We start from the raw sequence: 21,604 nt of genomic DNA, 5'->3' as shown, positions 1-21,604 counted from the left end.
TGTTGAACAGATTGAAATTGGATATTCTTGGGCTACCCCAAGCCTTCTTGCAGGGATAATTTAAAGTGGGGTAAACTGGACCAGCTGCTCCAGAAGCAGGTCCCAGTTCTGGGGCTCCTGTGGGTTTTAGCAGGGGTGCAGCAGTGCCAGGGACTGTGCTGGGCAGCGCATGGTGAGCTCAGGGCAGACGTGTCCTGTCCCCAGCTCTCCTGCCACCCCAGCAGCCACTTCCCATCCAGGCCAGCCTGCTGCCAGGTGTGGGAAGGGGCCTCTGTTCATCTGGGCAGGATACCAGTGCCAATTCCCAGTCATTCCCTGGGGAGGGCCTGGTGGGCAGTTGCCATGCATTTGCCTGGCTGACAGCAGAGCCCTACAGGATATTCAGCTACATAGTAAATTAATAAAGTTAGCACAGGGAAGTTTAAGTTCTGGCTTTGAAACCAAGGTTTTGCTTTCAAGGAACACCATATTTTTATTATTTTATTTTATTTTATTTTATTTTATTTTATTTTATTTTATTTTATTTTATTTTATTTTATTTTATTTTATTACATTTCATTACATTTCATTACATTTTATTTTATTACATTTTGTTTTAATTTCGTAATTTAAGAATACAGAAACTGCACATTTTGTTACAGATCAAACAAAAACGTTTGAGGTTCTTAATGCATTATTTTGTCAACTGTTTAGTCTGTGTAAAAAAGTTTGATTTTTCCTTTTATTGGAACCAAATTTACTTTCTTAATCTGTAGCAGTTCAAAATTATTTTATAAAGGACCTGGTTTGAGTCCTGACACTTTTTTAGTTATTTGCTCACATTGCTTTTCAGAATGGAGTTTCTATTTTTTCGTTAGTTTAGTCACCATTTCATGTAAATTAATATACTCATTTCAGGATTCAAAGTGGCATCTACAAAGAGATGTAAAAGTATTAGCAAAACAGGGTACTACAGTTCAATTTCCATATTATACTTTTGTTTGCAACTGGTAACAATTTTGAACTGATTATGCCTCTAGAAGAAAAAAGTTAGAGTGACCTGCTGCATTTCACAATGGTGGGCTGTGTTCTTTATGATTTACACATTGCATGGCTATAAAGCCTGGACTCCCTCTTCTGCAACTCTTTCCTCATTCCAGTCTGTTTGAACTTCTGATCACTCTGTTATCAAAACAGCATGCCATCCAAACAGAGAAGCCAAGATTAGTCAGGCTTAAGTTATCCTGTATGGAGTCTGTCTCAGGAGACAGGGGCTTCCTGACACTGCATCAGGTTTCAGGCAAAGTAGGACTGCGAAGTTTAAAGTGTTTTCATTTCCAATGAAATGCTTTGGTGCCATCTGAATTCTTCCAAGCAACAAGTAGCTGGAGGAAGTAGAGATTTCATTAGTTAATACCCCAGGGATGTCTTCTTTGAGTTCACAAGATGTGCCATCTGGAAATTCTTGTTCATTCACATGTTGCATCCTTTTTTGGATACTGAAGAGATCCAAGGTGCTTTATGTGAGTTGCTTTGGAAGTGCCTAAAATAAAATTGAGAGAAATATTTCAAAGTCTCTATTAAAAATAAATAAATAATAATAAAATCCGTTTCCATCAGAGTTGCCCAGGTTACCCAAGCTTTCCTGCTGCTTACTGCTATGCTCTAAGCACTGACTCTTTTTCTTCTACTTTTCATCTATTTATCCTTTAAAATTCCCAAGAAGTCACCTTCAGAAGCATATCCTTCTCTCTCCCTCTCTTTTTTTTCTGCCCCTCAGCCTTTACCCCCCCCCCCCCCCCGCCAGTGTTCAGTGTGGTCCAAGGGAACTTTGGGAACATAGCCACCTCCAGACAAGAATACTCAGCACAGCCATTGTGATGTTCTCATCCCTGTAGTTGTGCTGTTTGTCGTGGGGTATGTTTGCTAGGATGAAGCTTGAGGTCTCCTGGTTCAGTTGGGTTTTGCTTGCAAAATGCTGATTTGGGGTAAGTCTCTGATTTGGCAGAGCCCAAAGGGTGGCAGAGGTGTACCTTGTGGTTTGCTGTCTCTCTCTGCCTGCTACCCCATGAGCCCAGCCTTGGAGCTCAAGGATTTCTGGGCTTTCATGGTCTGGAAGCTGCCCATAGAGACAGGGGCTGGGGAAGCCACGTCCCCACAGAGACTGGCAAAGCTCAGAGTGCCACAAAACTGGTAGTAAAGTGTGTTTTTTCCACTTGCCATTGCATAATGCAGACATTCTTTTTGGGTCTTGGGTCAGTTTGGAGAAGGAAGAATGTTTTGAATTACTTTAATGAAGTGTGCTGAAATTTTAATAATGAAGTAGGATTTATTTTGCTGTTTCAAAATCTATTCAAATATATTTGGCCTTAGTTACTAAGGCATTTTGTCCAAAATTGAGGCCCTTTGTGTAATGGTTGCCATGTTTATACCTCAGTGTTTCCTATAGAACCTACAGTTTCTTTTTACTTGGCTACTCATTTAAGCAAAGCTGTAGAAAATTATTGCTTAGTGAGGTCAAACACTATCAAAACCGACAAATGAGCCCCCTACAAAGAAGGAGACAAAAGTATTATTAGGAAACTACTCTGAAAGGTTATTTTTCATCCCGTTTGGTTGGAAGTAGTGAAATATTGTCCATGATTTGCAGAAAATCCACTCATATTGCACCAGCTGCTTTTATTGTACTAGACTTATTTTCCTAGAAAAAAAAAATGTTTTAAATAAGCTGTGATCTACATTTTTAAAAAGAAGTTTGTGTTTTTGTTTGCTTGGTTTTGTAAGAAAGAATTATCACTGGGTACTCTGATCTTCTTAAAAATATAGTTTTTGTTGCATTTGGACTTCTCCATACATCATTATGGTTTGTAAATCAGTAATACAATTCAGTATTAATATATTAGACAGCTGTTTTCCAAGAGTCCAACAAGTTTGGTAATTATGAAGTGAATATTTGAAGAAGGCTTTGGAAGTTAATGAGACTGTTGTAAGAGGAAAGTTTTGTTGTGCTTTTTTAAAAATTATTTTATGTTTGCTTTTTCATAGCAGTGCATTCTTAAAACTTTGCAGCATCTTAATATCTGTAAAAGCTCCACAAAACAATTTTAAACCATCAAGTAATCATATTTTGAATACATTTATTCTTTGGTTAGTAATAAGGACAAATTTAGAAAAACAGACTTCTTTTCAATAAAATTTACACTGGCTGTGTCCTTGCTCACAATAGAGAAGTAGCTTAGCATTACTTTCCTATTGTTTTCTAGAAGCTGAACATTAAATAGTATAAGAAATGGAGATTATAAGCTCTTTCTTTAAGCAAAAAGACTACTGCAAGTTAAGCTTAGGCTAAATTCAATGGTATTTTGTGTACTTAATGTAGAGTCAGAGAATGATGGAAGTAGGAAAGCATAACTGGAGATCCTGGAGTCCAACACCTTGATCAGAGCAGATTCAGGCAGAGCTGTTTGCTCAGGGCCATGTCCAGGAGGGTTTTGAGTATAGCCAAGGATGAAGACTGCATAGTTTCACTGGGAAACCTACTAAAAGTGCTTGACCACCCTCGCTGTAAAGTAGCTTTCTAATAACTAAATGGAATTGTCTGTGTTTCACTTTGTGCCCTTTGGATTTTGTCCTGTCATGGGGCATCACTGAGTTGCTGGTGCTTTTTATGATGTCCCTTTGGGTACATAAACATATGGATAAAGTCTCTCCTCTAGGCTGAGCATTACCAGCTTTCTGTATCTTTCATGTAAGGTGATCCAAGCCTTTCCTCATCTTCATGGCCCTTGGCTGGACTCACTCTGGTATGTCCCTGTACGTCTTGATGAGCTGTGTTTCTCTGGACAAGAAGATTTTCTGAAGGAAGGGAGGTTTGCAAGATCATGCCCTGTTTAAAGTATGTGATGAACTCGGCTCCTCATCAAAGTGCTGTGAGTGAGTGATTTGGAGCCCTCCTGAGACACAGGAACTTACTGTGGACATTATTGTAGGCTGCTTCCAAGCGACCTGTCAGCAAACTCCTGCTTTTTTGAGGGCTGAAAAACAAAGGTAGCCAGCTGTGGGAGTACCTTGCTCTGTCTCTCGTGCTCCAGAAACTGGACTGCTCAAATATGCTTGGCTGGGGCCTTGTTCTTTTGTTCCTCCTTTGTCATCCCCTCCTCCTTCCTCACATTGTGCTTTGGATGAGAGACATGCCGCAGTTTAGGTTAAAAACTCGGAGCACTTCTGGCTGCTTCTTTGAGCTCTCCTGTGACACAGAAGCTCATAGATTTTACAGCTGAGTCACTGTGATCAGTGGTTCACTGACATGTTAGATGACACACATCTAGGAATGGGAGTGGATGCTGCTGAGCAAAAATACATTCCACATCTACTGCGTGTAGCTGGTAACGCTCCAAGGGGGCAGTGCTCACTGCTTTGGAATGACTGGTCCTCAGTCTGCTTTGTTGTTTTCTTTCCTCCTTATTCTGAGAGGGATGCTTCTTAATGACTGTCATTTAAAAGAAAATGTACACTAAATAGTGATGATACTCAGCATGAGATCTTCCCCCTATACTATACAGAATGCCATCAGAACTGTTCAGCATTTACTATCTGCAGCGGTTGTCTCAGACTCCTCCTTCTCTCCAGTCTCCCTGCCTTGCAGTGCTGGAGCCCCAGTGGCTTGTAAAGAGCTTGATTTGACAAGAGCTTGCCATTAGAACACACACTCAGTACAGTATGTTTATAATTTTCTGGCTGGTGAAGTAGTTTAGCTTAGTCAAAAATCCTTTACTTGGAGCTCACAACACTTCTGTATTGGAGCTGAGCAAATCTGTCCCATAAAACAGGAAAAAAAAAAAAGCCAGGATCATCCTGCTTTTATTCACTCTGAACACTTCATGCTCCTGGTTCATGATTTTTTTTTTTTTTTAGAGGGAGATGCTGATATTGTGAGTAGATTTTCACTAAGTGGTTACTCAGTATTTCTTTGGGAGCCATGAGACATGAGAGCTCTTCTTCCAAACTCTTGAGTTCCAGATGAGTCAGATGGGGTTTGCTTTGCAGTATATTTGCAGAGTTTGTGTATCAACTAATGTTAATTTCATCTCACTTTTAGCTGTACTGGAGGTACCACTGATTCCAGTGCAGTGGGATGTGGAAGTGCAGATAGCATGGAGTTTAACTTGAAGCATGAATCAACAAGCAGATGTGCTGAAATAAAGAGAAAAAGTAAGAGCTAGCCAGAAAAGGTTAAGGAGAAGAAAGTACTAAAAGAAAAGAGTAGAAGACTGTCTCTCTTTGTAAAGTATTTGCTGAAATTCAACCAGATGGAGAGTGACTGTGCTGCTTTGAAAGGCAGAAAAGCAGCATTTATATCAAGAGACATAAGGAATACTTTGTCTTCTGTAAGTTAGCATGACTGTACCTGCTGTCAAGTCAGAAGATACCGTATGTGTTAGTAGGTATTCTCTTCTAAACTTAAAATCTGTATTTTTGTTCAGTATTTTTATTGTTGCCCAGTGCAGTAATTACTTCATTTGATTTCAAGAACGTTCACTAAAATTATTTTACCGTCTTTTAAGGATTTGAATAGATGGATGAAGCAGTTTAAATTCCTTACAGATAATTTCATAAAATAGGTTTATGATTACTGAATTTAATTTTTTATTTACACTTCTTTAATTTTCTGTGTCATTTTTTAAAATGAGTCCCTTGTAGTCAAATAGACAGATATAGCAGTTTCAAACATTTGGTTCTTTGGCCAACTTTGCCATCTAGCGGCTGTAATTAAATAGATCAACTCGTTTTCTGTATTTTCAAGAAATGTAATGTAGCACAGTACTTCTGGCTTTTTTTCTTTGCATTGAATTTTTCGAGGATTTTTGAATTAGCAAAATATTCAGATGCAACTGAAGCCTCATAATATGTTAAGAAAATAAGTTCTCTTTTCTAATGTTTAAAAGCTTAGTATGGAAGTACAGGAGAGTTCAATACTCTCTTTTTCCTTTTTTTATTTAAAGTAGTCTGTTCATAATAGAATCAAAAGAAAAAACATCTTTGCTATAGTCTCTTACGAAAAAAAGGTCACTTTATGTCTCTGTTTATATCTAATGTGAATTGTTTTTCCTTTAATATCCCTGTATAAAATAAATTATCCCTATATAAAGTAAATTATCCTTCTTTAGCTGTTATCCCTACAATGTAGAAAGAGAAACCTGCACCTACACTGCTTGTGCTTCTGTTATGCTTTATAGGCAGGCTGAGTCCACAGTAGGAGTAATAAAGACTGCATAAGTATTGTTTGCTCCTCTTCCACTTGCTCCTAGTTCTGATATAGAACCAGGTCCAAAAGAAGTAGAAATTAATCTGGCAGGAAATTGTAATTTTGTATGTTGTAGCGCCTGTATTTCTGTGAAATTCTGTTAAAATAGGGATTCTGTAATCCCAGCTGTTTCCTCAGTCCTCCTGCCATGGGGGGGCATGGGTGCTGTGAACAGCTGCAGTGGGCAAGAAATGTGTGGTGGGTGCAGTGCTGAGCCCTGACACCTCTGGGCAGTGGTGCCTCTGACATCTTCTCTCTGGGCTACCCAAAGCCACAGACAAGGCAATTCCCCAGTTTGTATGTGATCCTCCTCCTCCTTCTCCCCCCAGCCCTTTTTTTTATACCAGAAATGCTACCTTCTGTCTTTTTCTTCCTCACACACTTTGACCTGACCTTGTGTACACTTAGTAAAAATTGGCTTAAAGAGAGGTGTTGAGGGAAAATTAATTCTTTCAACAGAAAAAAAAGTACATTTTTATCCATAACATGGACATTTGAAATTAACAGTGATATTTAATTTTGGAAAGTACATCATATAATCATGATACAGTATTGTCGCAAAGCATGGGATTTTTAAAAATAATTTAATATGACTTTATAATTATTGAGGATGTGTATGTCTCTTACTTTATGCATCTTCTAGTAGTTGGCAAGGCTGTAGAAACCAAATGTCCTTGAAATTTCCAGTATTTGAATTATATAGACTGACAGGTGGAGAATCTGATGAGGTGGTGAAAGGGAGGAGGATCTGCTGCATGAAAGGAAGAATCAGAGAATTACATAAAGCTTTGTTCCCTAAGAAACCTTATGTAAAATGCTATGGGAAAGGCTATCTTGCAGCTTGATCAAAATAGAGCCAAGAGAGCATTCTGCATGCGATGAGAAACTACAATAAGGAACTGAAACTAATAAGATATAGCATGGACATCTTCTTAATATTTCATAGCATTCATAGTATCAGATTCAGTTTAGCAAATTATTTAACTTTTGGAACTTGTTTAATAAATCCCCTAATTCCTAAAGTACAGGAACAAGTAAACATAGGACCAGAAAAAAAAGGGAGGGAGTGGTGCAGATTGTCTCTAATGAGAAAGAAACAAGTCCTTGACTTTTGAGCTGGGGACAAGGGAGAGGTGCTGATAGTGTGTGAGATGGCATGAGAGATGTCCTTCACATGAAGGAGAAAACGAGGATGACTGGGTGTGGAAGCTGCCAAATGTGCATTGCTAATGAGATTTCTGATAACATCTGCCTGTGCATGATATGACCTGAACTGGGGGCAGAACATATCTGAACATTAGAATTCTCAGGTGGAAACATTAGGACTGGAGACAAATTGGAGCAAAGAAAGAGGATGCCACAGAGAAACATGGTGTGTTCAAATACTTTTCTGACAAGGAAACCTGAAAAGCTGGCTGCCACTACAGAGAGTGATGGATCCAAGTACAGAATCACAAGAAAAGAAGCTGAAATGCAGTTGATGTTTCTGGATAAAAAGAGACAGAATGAATTGCAGGCAAAGGGAACAATGAGGCATAAAGAAACTCAGCTGACATGCAGACAACATTTGTCTGTAAGCAGAAATCCCTTTAAAAGAGGCTAGATGATGTGGATACCAGATCACATAAAATCTCCTCCTGCATGAAAGCCATGGTCCTTCTAGCACAGTAGTCTAACTGTAGTTAAATTCGTGCTGGATAGGGAGTGTCTGAGAGAACCTTTTTGAGGGCCCTTGTTTTCCTTGGTTGTTTGGAGGCTATATCCTTGACTGCTTGCATTTGTATCAGTTTATGTGACTGCTGTCCTTGAATTTTCCCCCTCTTCTCCAGTAATGTCTGTGGTAATGCCAGTGGCACAAAATTCCAGAATTTTATGCCTGATATTGTAAGAAATATTTTATTTTATTTGTTTGACTTTATAGGAAATTAGTTTCAAACAAGTCAAATAAAGTTTAAACTGTGACTTGCTGATTGCAATTCTTTGACGTAAATCTGTATGAGAACGGCCACAGCTTGGATGATAGCTTGACAGATTCATAGAAACCTAGGTTAGCAGTCATCTAAAGGAAATTGTTTATTATCTGTCTTTGGAGAGCTTTTTACATTGAAAAATGAGCTTGAAAATATTGCGTTACCTCTCTAGATTAACAGTTACAGTTACAGTAGGGTTTGCATACATTGCTTCTTTTCAGGATCAACTCTGAGGGACTGATTTATTAAAGGATAAAATTATTTAAAATTATTTAAATTAGTTTTGCTCAGAAATTACGTGTGCATGAATGTTGTAAGCAAGATCTAAATATTGCTAATTAATACATGTAAACCAGCAAAAATAGCACAGTGGTAGATAACTAAATCAAAATACTTCATATTGAAAGGGTTTTGCTCTTTTCCAGTCTTTTTAGAAATAGTTGCATGCAACTTCAGAATTTATAAGAAAATAAAATTAAAAATTGAGCAATACAGCTCTGAGGTAGAGGCAGCCAGCATGAAGCTCTCCTAATGAACATGGAGACTCCTTAGCACAGATATTCTTTTCCAGAGAAAGGCTGGAAGAGAAGAAGGGATTTATAATATTAATAGAAAGTCAACAACGTTATTTTTTGATGGAAGACAGGAAGGTGGGAGCCATACTTTGCAAAAGCTTATTGTCAGTGATTAAATCAGCAAACTGTTATTTAAAAATGTTATCTGAATGCAGAGTTCTTGAGCTAGTGTTGAGTATTTTTTTATATTAAATTTAGTATTTTTTTTCTGTACAATGGAGATCATATATGGATGACACATTATAGTTATCAATTTCGAATACCATTAAAAAAGCAGCTGACTGAGGAACATTGTTTTTGGTCTTTTGAGCAGTGGAAGAGTTAGACATCAACAAAAGCAGGTTCTTCTAAAGCCTTGGGAGGAATTGAGTATAGCACGTGGTCAGTAAAATGTCACGTGAGAAAGCTGACACTGCTTGAGAGAAATTATATTCTTAAGTTATTTCCAGCAGTTTCTGAGAACCAGTTTTTCTTTTTTTTTCTTTCTTCCTGTATGTGATTTATTGCATAATACATAGGAAATGCTTTGTAGAAGTTAGACTGTTTTTGAGAATCTCATACAGGTTTTTTGCTGGTAACTTTGTTAGCAAAATAAGTTTTTTGATTTGGTTTTGATTTTTAAGGGGGAAGGACTGCATCACTTTTTCTACAGTTCAGAAATCTAAGGATTCAGAAACAGCTTATTCTGCCAAAAAGTCTGAGATGTTTTTGTTATGATTTGTCTGTCACCATAGACCCTTCCAGTTTAGCATGTATGCTAAATACTTAAAATGCTTTTTTTGTAGGCAACTGAGTGGCTTAAAATATCTCAAATCAGTTTCTCGGAAGTTCTTCATGTTAAATGGAAATAAGTAAATTAATCTATTTAAAGAATGACCAATATGCCAAAAACATTTAGCTAAAAATAATACAATATTTCACAAACACTGACTCAGATAAACTGCTAAGGAGTGAGTCTGAAAAGCTTTAAAAGGCTTAAAATTAGAAGGAAATTAAACATTTTGATGTAAATTTAGGAATCTATTCACATACTCAGAATGAAGTTATGATGCAACTGGTAAAATCAGACCTTAATGTGTGTGTAAAGTTTAAGGGGGAGAGGCCTTTCTGTGGAACAGTGATTTATACTGAGTGTCCATTCCACAAAGCTTCCATTCCAGCAAATTGGATCTCAATAATCTTTAAAGAGTCATGCTGATTAGGAAAGGTTTGTAGAGACTGGAAGAAAGCAAATATAACCCAGATGAGAAGGGTGAGAAGACGAAGGAGGATCTGAGGAGCTACAGGCTGCTCACCTTTCCTTTGATCCCTGTGGAAGTGCTGGAGCAAATCCTCTTGGAAACCACGATTAAACACATGAAGGATAAGGTGACTGGGAGTAGTCAGCATACATTTACACAGGGCAAATCAGGCTTGACCACCTGGACAGCCATTTATGATGAGATGAATGGCTTAGAGGATAAGGGTAGAAGAGTGGATGCTGGTTATCCTGCCTCTGGTGAGGTTTTACAAGCTGTTTCCCAGAACACCCTCATAGACAAAATGATGGAATGAGTAAGTGGATGGTGAAGTGGACTGAAACTTGTCAGAACTTCCAGACTAAACTCTGTTCAGCAGCATGAAATCCAGCCCAGACTGGAGTCCAGTTGCTAGTTTTGTGCCCCTAGGCTGGTCCTGGAGCCAGTACGGTTTAACCTTTTTGTTTGATAGTCTGGGTGATATATGCAGAGCATACCCTCAGCAAGTTTGCTGATGCTACAGAACTGGGAGGAGTGGGTGGTACATCAGAGGGTTGTCCTGCCATCCACAGGGACCTCAGCAGGCTGGAGAAATGGTCTGACAAGAGCTTCATGAACTTCAACAAAGGAAAAGGCAATGTTGTCCGCCCATAAAAATGATCCCCTTGCACCAGTATTGACTGATGCTGACCACCTACAAAGCAGCTTTGTAGAAAAGGCCCTGGAATCCTGGTGGAGTACACGAGAGTATGAGCCACCAATGTGTCCTTGCAGCAAAGACCACCAGCCTTCTAGGCTGTGTTAGGAAAAGATCTGCCAGCAGGTGGGAGATGATCTCTCTCTGCTCAGCACTGCTGAGACACACCTGGAATGCTTCATCCAGTTCTGGGTTCCCCAGGACAGGAGGGACATGGACATTCTAGAGTGAGTCAATCCAAGAGCCAGACAATACAGGCAATTGTAGTTACACGTAGGATAAAGCCTTTAACAGGGTGCCCTGAGAACTTACAGAGCCTTCCTCCTTGGAGATAACTTGAAATTTGGATATGGCCCTGAGCCACCTGCTGCAGCTGAGTCTGCTCTCACCACAGGGTTGGACTCAATGATGTCCAGCAGTGCCTTCCTACCTCAATTTATCCTTTAATGGATAAATTAAAATAATAATGGAATTTACTTGCAAAGGGTCCTGAAGAATCCACCATAGGGTGGACAGTAATTTTTTCTGTGACTTTTATAGAAGGTTTGGAGGGCGAGGTTGTGTCTTGTCTTTTGGGGTTTTTTTTTTCATCCAGAAGAAGGATTCATCATAGTTTTATTTTGTCATTGCTGTCCTTTGGAGTGGATGCAATGCCATTTGAGGTAGCTAGGGAAGCAGTTCCTTGAGCTTGCTGGCACTGAACACTTCAGATCCATCTCATTATCTCTGGACAGTCACTTGATCACATTATGGAAGATCTGGCTGTGAGCTTCAGTTGACTGTGAGCTGGCAGAGGCTTCGCCCAGACAGTGCTGGTTAGCTGAAGAAACCAATCCAAGTAAATGATAACACTTCTGTGACAGCCTCTTTTTCTTTCCTCACCCTTCAGTTTATATAACCTGTGAAATGAAGCACTTGAGGAGAATACAAATAGCTGTATCACTCATTTACCTTCTAAAGGTTCATTCCTATTTCACTTTACATGCCAGCCTGTTCATTTAATTTGAGATAAGAACTTTTGTCCTTTCTTCCATGCTCTTTCAGCATTGGAGAAGCTGCATCTAAGAATTGAAAAATTAGTCTCACTGATTACTTCAGAACACTTCTAAATTTTCTCCTTGTTTATTCTGCCTGTTAGTATACATTTCACTGTCTTTTCCTGCTCACCAAGTGTCTTTGTAAGTCTTTTAAATGCTTTGTATGTGTCTGATAAGCTCCCTTTTTGACGGTGCCCTGTATGCAAAAACAAAATCAATCCCTGAGTACATTAACCTTGGTGTTGTCTTAATGATAATGGCTAACTAAAAGGTCGTTTCAAAAACACATCACGAGGAAAACAAGATTCATAATTTTGTTTTTCCATGTTAGAACAGGAAAAAAAATACCTTTTACTCGATTGGTAGTTTTCTGTCTTTTTAGTGAGATTTTCAGGGTTTTAAAATTATTTTTTGTTAGGTGCCTTGTTATACTTTCAATTTAAGGTAACATGGAGGTCTTTTTGTTTAACAAAAAATTTAAGTGGTCTGATTGTGTATTCACTGCATTGCCACTGTCCTATGGGGACTGTGGCAAAGTCATATTTGCTGAACATTAAAGTTTACCAGATTTCAATTAGATGAGTTTGACTTTTGTCCCTTCTATCCCCATATAGTCATCCTTCCCTTACGTCTCCATAAAAAGCAACACAGACTCACATTTAAAAAATTGTCTTTGGTAATTGTTTGACGTAGAGTCGTGACAAAGTATTTTAGTAATTTGGAGTAGGAAGCAAGAGAGACAACCAAACAATTTTCCTGCCTGTGTTGAAAGGGGAGATTTACTGGTTAAATCATGAATTTTTGGTTGTGAGAGAAGTTGCAGACTAATTTAAGTAGGAGTTTTGATACTGGTTTTGTAAGAGATACTTGTGGTTTGTATCTTCTTGGTGAATTTCAGAAAGGGTTAAAAACATAGATGGATTTGTGTTCCTCAGCAACAATTTAAACTTATACAAAATTGTTTCCTTACCAGTGCAAGAAACACTTATGTGAAGCCAATATTATTGATCGTTTCCAAATAAGTTTCACAAATCTTTAAAACAAGTTGAATGTATAACATATAGCTGATGCATGGCTTTTATATTTGTGTTATTTTATGTCCAGATCTTCCCCAAGAGTAAAACATAGTCATTATAAGGAGAAAATTTAGAGACCTCATTTTTACATACGTATTATAAACAACTGCTGCATTATTCTGTCTAGCTTTATTTCATTAGCTATTTTGAAATACATTACCATACTTTTTTATGGTAATGTTCAGTATGTCCTACTTCAAAATGCTTTGTTCTTCCTGCTAGTTATCATTATTGCTATTATTAATGCTTTTATTAGAATAACTCTAAGCAGTCCTGATCAGAAGAGATTAATGATCTGCATTGCTTATTGATCTGGTATTCTGCTTTTGAGCTGTGAAATTGCTACAAGGACACTTCCTTATGGGTCACTGGGAAGCACCAACTTCTGTTCTTCTGCTAAAGGTAAATCAATATATATCAGACTGTGTGGTAGGAGGTAAACTAAAGATAACTTAGATTTAGGTGTATAAGGTCCTTACATCCAGAATTCCCTGGTTTTAATTGTATTAGCCTTATTATATTTTTTTAAGATGCTGAGAGCATCTGCAGGTCCAGCTGAGATGAGTTATCAGCAATATATCTTCGCTAACAGCTGTGGCTTTGCACCAAAAGTACATTTGACTTAAAAAGACCAGTCAGCCCATTGATGTCCATAGGAATGGATGGTTGTTAGTTGGATTGGAAAAAAATCTACCAAAAAACTCCCAACCAAACCAGTCAAGCTGGTTAAATCATGAAGTCTTTGGTTTTGAATGTTTTTGAAGTTTTGAATGGCTAAAACAGTCATTTCTGTCCCCAAAGACCAGACATGCTTTGCACCACTGATTTATATTGTTATAAGAAGAATGTTGCACATGAAAATGAAGTGTACTTGAAATTGGCAGGAGGTGAATTTTACTTGCCAGCCTTTGGGCGTGTAGATGTTAACTCACTTTGTTACATGATTTCATCACAATGTCGCAGGGCTTCCTATTCAATGGGCAGACTCCTTACCTTACACTGGAATAAGCCACTCACCGTTCAGCTGGCTTGAGTATTTGATAATATTTTGCCCACACACCGATACCTTGCCTTCTTTGGAGTCCCCTCTTTCAAGCTGGAATCCAAACCAATCTCTGAGGAGTACCAGCTTCCTTTTCTTTACCTTTTTGGGAAGATTTGACCCTTTTCATTACTCATCATATCAGAGCCTACGTAGAGACAGGATAGAGATAGCTTGTATAAGCTCTAATTTTCTCATTGCAACTTTAAATAATATTATTGTATAATAATAATTGTAGTTAATATTGCAAGTATTATTTTATTAACTATTATTTTAGTAATTATAATTATCATTTTATTAATAGTATTTTAATCCCATTGCTTATCCTAGTTTTTAGCAAAATGCCAGTGCTGAAAGAGTTAAGTATACCTCAGTGTTAAAAAAAGTGCCTCATGTATTCATCTGACAGGAGATATACAGTACTGGAGACGTTTGAGACTCTTAGATCACTGTCATAAAGTAGTGAAGGATGGAGTTTTAAGATATAATGTAGCTATTAAGCCTTTTCTGTGCTGGAATACTCTGTCTCTCCCATAAGAAAAGTCATGAACTGTGATCATAAACAGGTTAATTTAATCTGACCTGATTTCAGAAGTGTCCCCTTATTGCTTTAAGGATAATAATTTTTCATTATATTTGTCTTTTCAAAATCATTATCTGTAAGTCGCAATTATCCAGGTATTTAATTAGTTCTCTAAGTGCGTATTCAGAGTTTTCACGTTCTCTTGAGTTCTTTTTGTAAACAGTGTCAGCAGAGGAGACTGTGCCTCTGATGCAAGTCAGGTAGCAAGGCCACTCAGCAGTCCTGCCTACAATTCATGTGAAACACGTCTCGGCAGACAAAGCATCTGCCTGTTTGGAGAGTGGTTCTGTAGTCTTGCAAATCCAGAGTGAATTCAAGTCTAGACTCCGTCATTTTTCCAGGCTGTTGGGAAAGGCTCAGTAACAAATCAGATATGCCTAAGATAGAGCAGAGGTAACGCTGAAGCAAGGATGCTGTTGCTGGTTTGTGCATTGGGAAGAAAGCTGTAATAGCAGCAGCAGCAGCAGCAGCAGCAGCAATAACAACACCAGCAGCGGCAGCAGCAGCAGCAAGAGACCTTCAGAGAGCCGGGGTTGCAGTAGCCGGAGATACAAAGATCCTGTTACGTCTCTGTCTCTCCTAAGTTCAGAATGGTTCCTACAAACCTTAAACCACGTGTAGTAAAGGATGTACAGGAATATGGAATTTGCTTTGTAATAACTGGATGCTGAGGAAATAAAGACGTGCCTCTGGGTTTTTGTTGTTGGGTTTTTTCCCTGCCTTTCTTTTTAAATCATCGGAAACAGAAGAGATTGATTTGCTCAGAGAAACTAAGTTTCATCTGTCCTCACAATAATTTAAAGGGGTGGTTTTGGAGCTGAAGGGTGACCATTTTGCTACCCGTTCCCATGCACCTGGGACTGAAAAGTGAAGAGAAATGGACAGTGTCTCAGAGGAGACAGGAATGACCGAAGCTCGGTGAAAGCAGCCACTGATTGTTGTCTGCTGTCCTCTTCATGCAGTGCTGTGGGCTGGTGCACCGACGGCGAGTACGGGTTTCCTATGTAAGTTTGCATTTGTGTTAGAATGATGCTGACTTGTGTGTTCCACTCCTAGTATGTTAGATGATGGGGTATGACTGAGGCAGGTATTTTAATGCATAGCTGAATGACCAGAGTGCTAAGTACCTGCGAAGTAACTTTTTACAGCCCAAAGACACAAGGATCTTTTTAACAGGTTTGAGTCTTGTCATCTATTTTCTTGTAACTTGTTCATATTCTCAAGGATGTGTGGTTTATTTTTTAATGACCTACAATATTAAAAGACTGGAAGTCTGACCATTCTGGCTTCTTTTTTTTTTTTAATTGTGTATTTATTCTTGCTCTGTGTAAATGGAGTTATTAGAAAAGGACATCTCTACTTATGCATATATGATAACTGAAAATCAATTAAAGTTAAAAGCAATTATGGACTGGGAACAAAAATTTTTTGCAAGACCCTGAGGAAATATATAAATAATCCTGTGAGGTATTTCTTTTGAAAAAGAGCAGTAGTACAGTGGCAGAAGTATAGTCTGATGTTTAGCATGGTGTATTTGCTTTCCAGAACAGGGTGTTTCAATACTCAGGTATGATATGACTGCTCTGTCTTGCAAAATGGCTGTCTCCAATAAATTCCACAAGGAAGGCCAGCACCAAAGCTTAAGTATTAGTAATGAAAAAGGTGAAATACTGGCTGAAATATGTCTGAATTATGCTCAGCTGACATGATAACCCTCAAGTAATTAATTTATGTTTTAACATTCCTCTTCTATTATTCTGTTCAGTTGTCAGACAGGATAAGAAACAGGAGGTCACAATGATCAGGATAAGCTGCAAATTGAAATTGCTGAGTATTAGCAACAAGCAGCTTGTAGCTTGTTGCACAAGAAAAGAGCAAAGGTATCAGGACATACAGTTCTGTTGTCAGAATTACTGTGCTTTTCTCTGTGTCATAGAAAGGTCTTTTAGAAATGCATAAAAATTGATCACAGAGCAAGCAAGGTCATAAATAGATGCAATCTAAGTCAAAGTTTGTGATGAGGATTGATGGAGAGAATTGAATTATTAAAAAACTATAAATCTCTCCTTCAGAACAAATTACAGAGATGTAAACAACTGGAAATGTGAGTGTTATCATAGTTGTTTTGCACAAAGATAATATGGCTTTGGGTGGTTTTTTTTTTCTCACTGTTGCCACAGTTGATACTCCAAGAAGCAGGCAGAAGTATGGAGTATCAGATGAGATAAAGGAAATAAACAGTACTGAATTTTGTATAAACTGTGCAAAAAACCAATGTATAGTTACTTTTAACCATCAATTCAGTATAAAATCAAAACTTGGATATCACTTATGCAGATAGTTACTTGATAATATTCCCACAATTGTACACGAGTTGAAATGCAAATACATTGAAAACACTTCTTGATAGCTCTTGCATGCCAGTGGAGTTTAGGGCATATGATAATAATGACCTCTTGAGATGCATCACTCACCTTTCCATTTCTCCTTGTTACTGTTACTTAAAAGTAGCACCAGCCACTCTGAACAATATTATCTAAACAGAATCCCATGAACTCCCTAATTTCTTGATGTTTGTGGGAAATAGAGAGAAAGGTACTTAGTCAATGTTTCATAAAGTACTAAATTTTGTACCTTTTTTGTGTAAAGGGTACTGTGCAAAGCTGATGGACCTCATGGTATTCTGAATATTTCACTAACTGCTTACAAAGGAGAGTAAGTCCAGTCTTAGTTAGGACAAGTGAAATGAAGTTTGCCCTTGATCCTTTTGGTCCGAATGCTATTGCATGAAAGATGACTGTGTTCTTAATAACTTAATTACAATGAAAATTCTCTCTGTTGTTTGAATCCTTGATTATCCAAACCTGTTATTAATTTTTTTTGGCACTTCCTATGGCATTGGACTAATTGAGGTTGTATGGTGTGATTCTTTTTAATTCTGAAATTAAAGTGAGCCAAGATATGACCCTTTTTGTTAACGTATGACTCACTGGGGAAAAACATAAGACTTTTATTCTGGGTTATTAGTTTACAGTTCTGAAGTTGCCTGTGGATTGTAGTTGTAAATTATCTGTCTTGTAAATTTTTTTTTTTTTTTTTTTTTTTTTTTTTTTTTTGGGGGGGGAGTTTAAGGTACTGTGTGTAACTGAAACATATGAACAAACCTAACTGACTGTTGTGTGCCAGCAATACAGGTAATTCTGGTCTGGGTCCTAAGATTTGTGCAAATCTTAGGCATAATCAATCCCTTTGATGATGTTTTGGGTCTGGAATCACTACCCTTAGTACACAGGCTCCCACTGTTTCTTTGGAGGAGCAGCATTGTTGGTAGAGAAGATATTTGTATTTGTCTATTGCTCCTTTCTGAGATCTCCTGCATGTTGGACTGTCATGCACAGAGATTAGTCCTGCATCTGTGTGCTGGGATAAAACTGAAGGCCTGGATGGTTTGTATCCTTCTCTCCTGGTTTTGCAGCTAATGAGTGGTGTGCAGAGCACCCCATGTTAACAAAATTAAATCTGGCTCAGGCATTCTTGCTTGGCTTGCCTGATCATTGACTCTTCCTTCATCCTGAAATCATGTAATGCTTGAATTCACAAAATTTCCACTCAACCTCTTCTGTGGTTTCTTTGGATGGGTAAGCAGGGTGATGGGGACATGAGGTATCATTTAATGCAATTTGTTTAACATGGTGTGGAATAATCTGCAGCTTCTAATGGTAGGAAGTGTCACGTAGACATTGTGACTGCATTCTGATACTCAATTCCAGAAATGGTGACCCTCATACTTTACATTTTCATGGAAAAAGCTGAAGATAGTTAAAAGTAATATCTTCATCGTATTCCATCAGTCATGTCTGTGAGATGCCATTTGTCAAATAGGATCTATTTAAAGAAGCATGGAGGAGCAGCTGACTGAAGTCCTTCCAATGAATAATCTCATATCTTTCTGGAAGTGAAGTTTAAAACATTAGTACTAATTATATATTGCCCAGAAATGTTTTCACATTTCTTAACTGCCTACATGGTATGGAACATCTAAAAGCACTGGAGCCTGAAGAATGAGCAGTTTATTTCTTCAAACTTTAGTTCAGTCTGTCCATTGTTGGTCCAGCCTTCAGGAGAACTTGCAATCTGATGGGAGTCGCTCAGAAATCTTGTAGTGCTCCCTGTTCTTCCAGGAAGAATCTGGAAATAAAGGCTGTTTGAACACAGAGTCCAAGATAATTCCAGAGTCTGGATATTTTTGTGCAGAGCAATTCTGTCAGCCACTTTGCCTAACTGTGTGTATGCTGCCTTCTCTTACTGCTGAGAGTTGTCTCATTTGGCTGTGGTTCAGCTTGCCAACAGAATTAGAATAGTTGCTTTTATGGCAACATAATAAGATTGACTGAACTTTTTAATCCATGGCAAGTGAGATCAAGCAGAAGGGTTTATATAGTTTCTTGAAAGGCTGACTGTTCAAGTCACTGTGCCTGGAAGGATCCAAATCCATATCTGGAAGGCATCTGCTGGAGCATGCAGACAGGTAATTTCAAACCCCTTGAGCATCCCAGTGTACTGCAGGGCCTCCTGGTTTCTCAGGATGCAGGTGTGTTTGCAGAGTATGTGTTTGTTGCTATTTTTACAGCTGTTTTAACAAGGAGTAGGTGGGTGTGGTCAGGGAGGATCAACACGTGATAATCTGAATAGGCAAGCTGTGGGTTAGAATCCATTTTACTTTAAATAAAAGCTTAAAATCTTTAGCTGTCTGGATTTCCAAACACTGAATTTAATACTGGTTTGTTTGAAAACTCATGTGGTTGACTTTCTGTATTTTTGTGGGCTTTTTTTTTTGGTTCTTTTTTAGAATTGTTGAATTAGACTTTTGTTTATGTGGAAGCACTATTCAGAATAAGTCTGTGCTGATGTTTTAAATATTTTTCTCAGATATATAACTAATTTGATAAACCATAGAGATGATGTCTGGAAGGCAAATATTCATTACTCTGGCTCTAATCTTAACAAAGGACTATTATAATTTGATATAAAAAAGAAAAAAGAAACTTTAAAAATGCATTCCAAAACAATATAAACTTTATTGGAACATTAGTAGTGAAATTTATGGTATGGCTTGTACTGTGTGTTTTAGTCTAATGTAATTAAAGGACCTTGGTATGGTTTTGTTTCAAGATGCTTCTTTTCTAATGGTGGGGACTGTAATTGGAGAGCTTTCTGCCTGCAGCAGTGAGTGGGCTCCAGACGTCAGGCTTTTTGTGCCTGTGTCTGGAGGATATTTCAGACCTCCTGAGGGAACATTGAACGTTCTCTTTTTGGTGTTGTTACATTTGTGCTGTTTTGTTTTTTTTCCTGTTCCTTTTGAGACCATAATCTTTTCTATCTATCACTTAATAATGTTTCTCACCAGATCATTCTTTATCACAGCAGATGCTGTCCTTTTCTTTGTTCCTTTTGCTTGCCACCTCCCTTTCTCTTCTTCATTGCTGGTTTATACTTTTTTTTCTACATAGAGCTACTTTTTTACTCTTCTCCACCATGCTTCTTGTTTTGACCTGCAAAATTCTTGCTTCACATTTGAGAACTTCTTTTGCTTCCGTTGACATGAGTCTCAGCCCAGGATGGCACCTGCCATGGCTGTGACCCCCCTAATACTCCTGTGCCATCAGTTCTAGTCTTGTGTCTGCCCCTCTTTTCTTCATTGCTGCTTTTGTCAGCTTCAGTGGAAGTTTGAGCTGTTCACAAGGACACAAGGAGAAGTTGCAAGCTAGGGCAGCTGTGGATGAACTGTTTTTAGCAGAGTTTGCATCCATGATTCTCTTCTTTGTTTATTGTTGGCAGAAAAGCACATGCTGAGGAGGAGGAAAAAAAGTATAAACAAGTTGTGGTTTACTGATGAAGACATTTAAAGGAATTTTTTTAGCACAAATTAGTTATATTTACAGCTTAACGGAACTGGCTGGAAAAGGGAAAAGTCCTTTAACTTGCTTAAGTAGCTGCACTGCCCTCAGTGTGGGTGCCTCAGTACTGTTAGGAACAAACTCATAATCTATGGATTTGCGGAGGATATTTTCTATATTTAAGTTTTCTCCAGGAAGTCCTTTTGCAATTTTTTTTATATCCTAATTTTCTAATTGTTTTTGGTAACATAGGAAGAAGAGAGTCAGTGAATAAAGTGGAATAAACCAATGTGGCAATAGTTAAGGGGAAAGTGATTTGAACCAAAACTCCCTTGTCATTGTATATTAGCCAAACCAGGAGTGCCAAACATTGCCCTGCCAAAATTAAAAGTACTAAATTCACTTTATCTGCATTTACTCTCCTACTTCTGTCTAAAAACCTGTCTTCATTATGCTAGGGAGAAGTATTGATACTAAACTCTTTTGATTGCAGTTCCAGTCCTTTCAAGTGAAATGTCACACTTGTGTTCCAATTGTTTTTCCTTTAACATCATTAAGAGGCCATAGTTGTTTTTTTTTTTTTTACTCCATTTAGAAGATTTTATAGCATAGATTTTGGACTACAAATCCTCTGTTTTCTTGTCTGCCTTATTTAAAATTCTTCTTGGTGGATTTCCTAGGTGGAACCTTAGAATTTTATTAACTAGTGGAAAGGGCTTCTTTTGAAAAAGAATCTTACACTTATGAGAATTGAATGGAACATTTGCAGCTCCTTGTGCATTCTGAAGTAAAATTATATAACAATATGGCTGGTGGATAAAATACTGTGGCAATGTCTGCAATAAGTGCCCACTGTCGTTCCTTTTTCAGTCTGTGTATAATGTAACTGCTTGAGTAATAGATTTAAAATATGTAAAATTTCAAGGCAGCAGCAGTATCCAAATTTTAATTTTATAGTGAAGTAAAGAATTAGAGAACCCCATTTTAATTATTTTTCACTTGCCTCATCTCTTAAGTCTGAGTTCATATTTACTTTGATAATTCTATCACTATTTTGCTGTTGCTTAAATGAAGCATTATTTTGTTATTCCTTGCTAATTTGGGTATATCAAAGTAGTGACATTATTTGCATTGTTTTTCGCAAGAAAAGCTCAGATGTGTGAAACCAACTGCTTCCCTTGTAAACTCCTCTTCCTCCATCAGTAG

The 21,604-nt window shown here is 37.9% G+C and overlaps 1 protein-coding gene across 4 annotated transcripts in view; it reads left to right on the top strand.

Moving 5' to 3' along the window:
- The window catches only part of CACNB2 (calcium voltage-gated channel auxiliary subunit beta 2), a 249,161-nt gene that overhangs the window by 50,776 nt on the left and 176,781 nt on the right, over positions 1 to 21,604 (top strand). Inside the window, exon 1 of one of the 4 annotated variants that reach the window (XM_063150293.1) lies at positions 15,356 to 15,505. The exons of the other annotated variants lie outside the window; for them this stretch is intronic. Within the exon in view, the coding sequence (XP_063006363.1) occupies positions 15,458 to 15,505 (48 nt within the window). The 5' untranslated portion in view covers positions 15,356 to 15,457. Of the gene's footprint in view, positions 1 to 15,355; positions 15,506 to 21,604 lie in introns of those variants that run through there. 4 annotated transcript variants of the gene reach the window in all.

The sequence above is a fragment of the Melospiza melodia genome, chromosome 1 (genome assembly GCF_035770615.1).
Source record: "Melospiza melodia melodia isolate bMelMel2 chromosome 1, bMelMel2.pri, whole genome shotgun sequence".
NCBI lineage: Eukaryota > Metazoa > Chordata > Aves > Passeriformes > Passerellidae > Melospiza > Melospiza melodia.
This window is presented reverse-complemented; position numbering and strand designations above follow the sequence as displayed.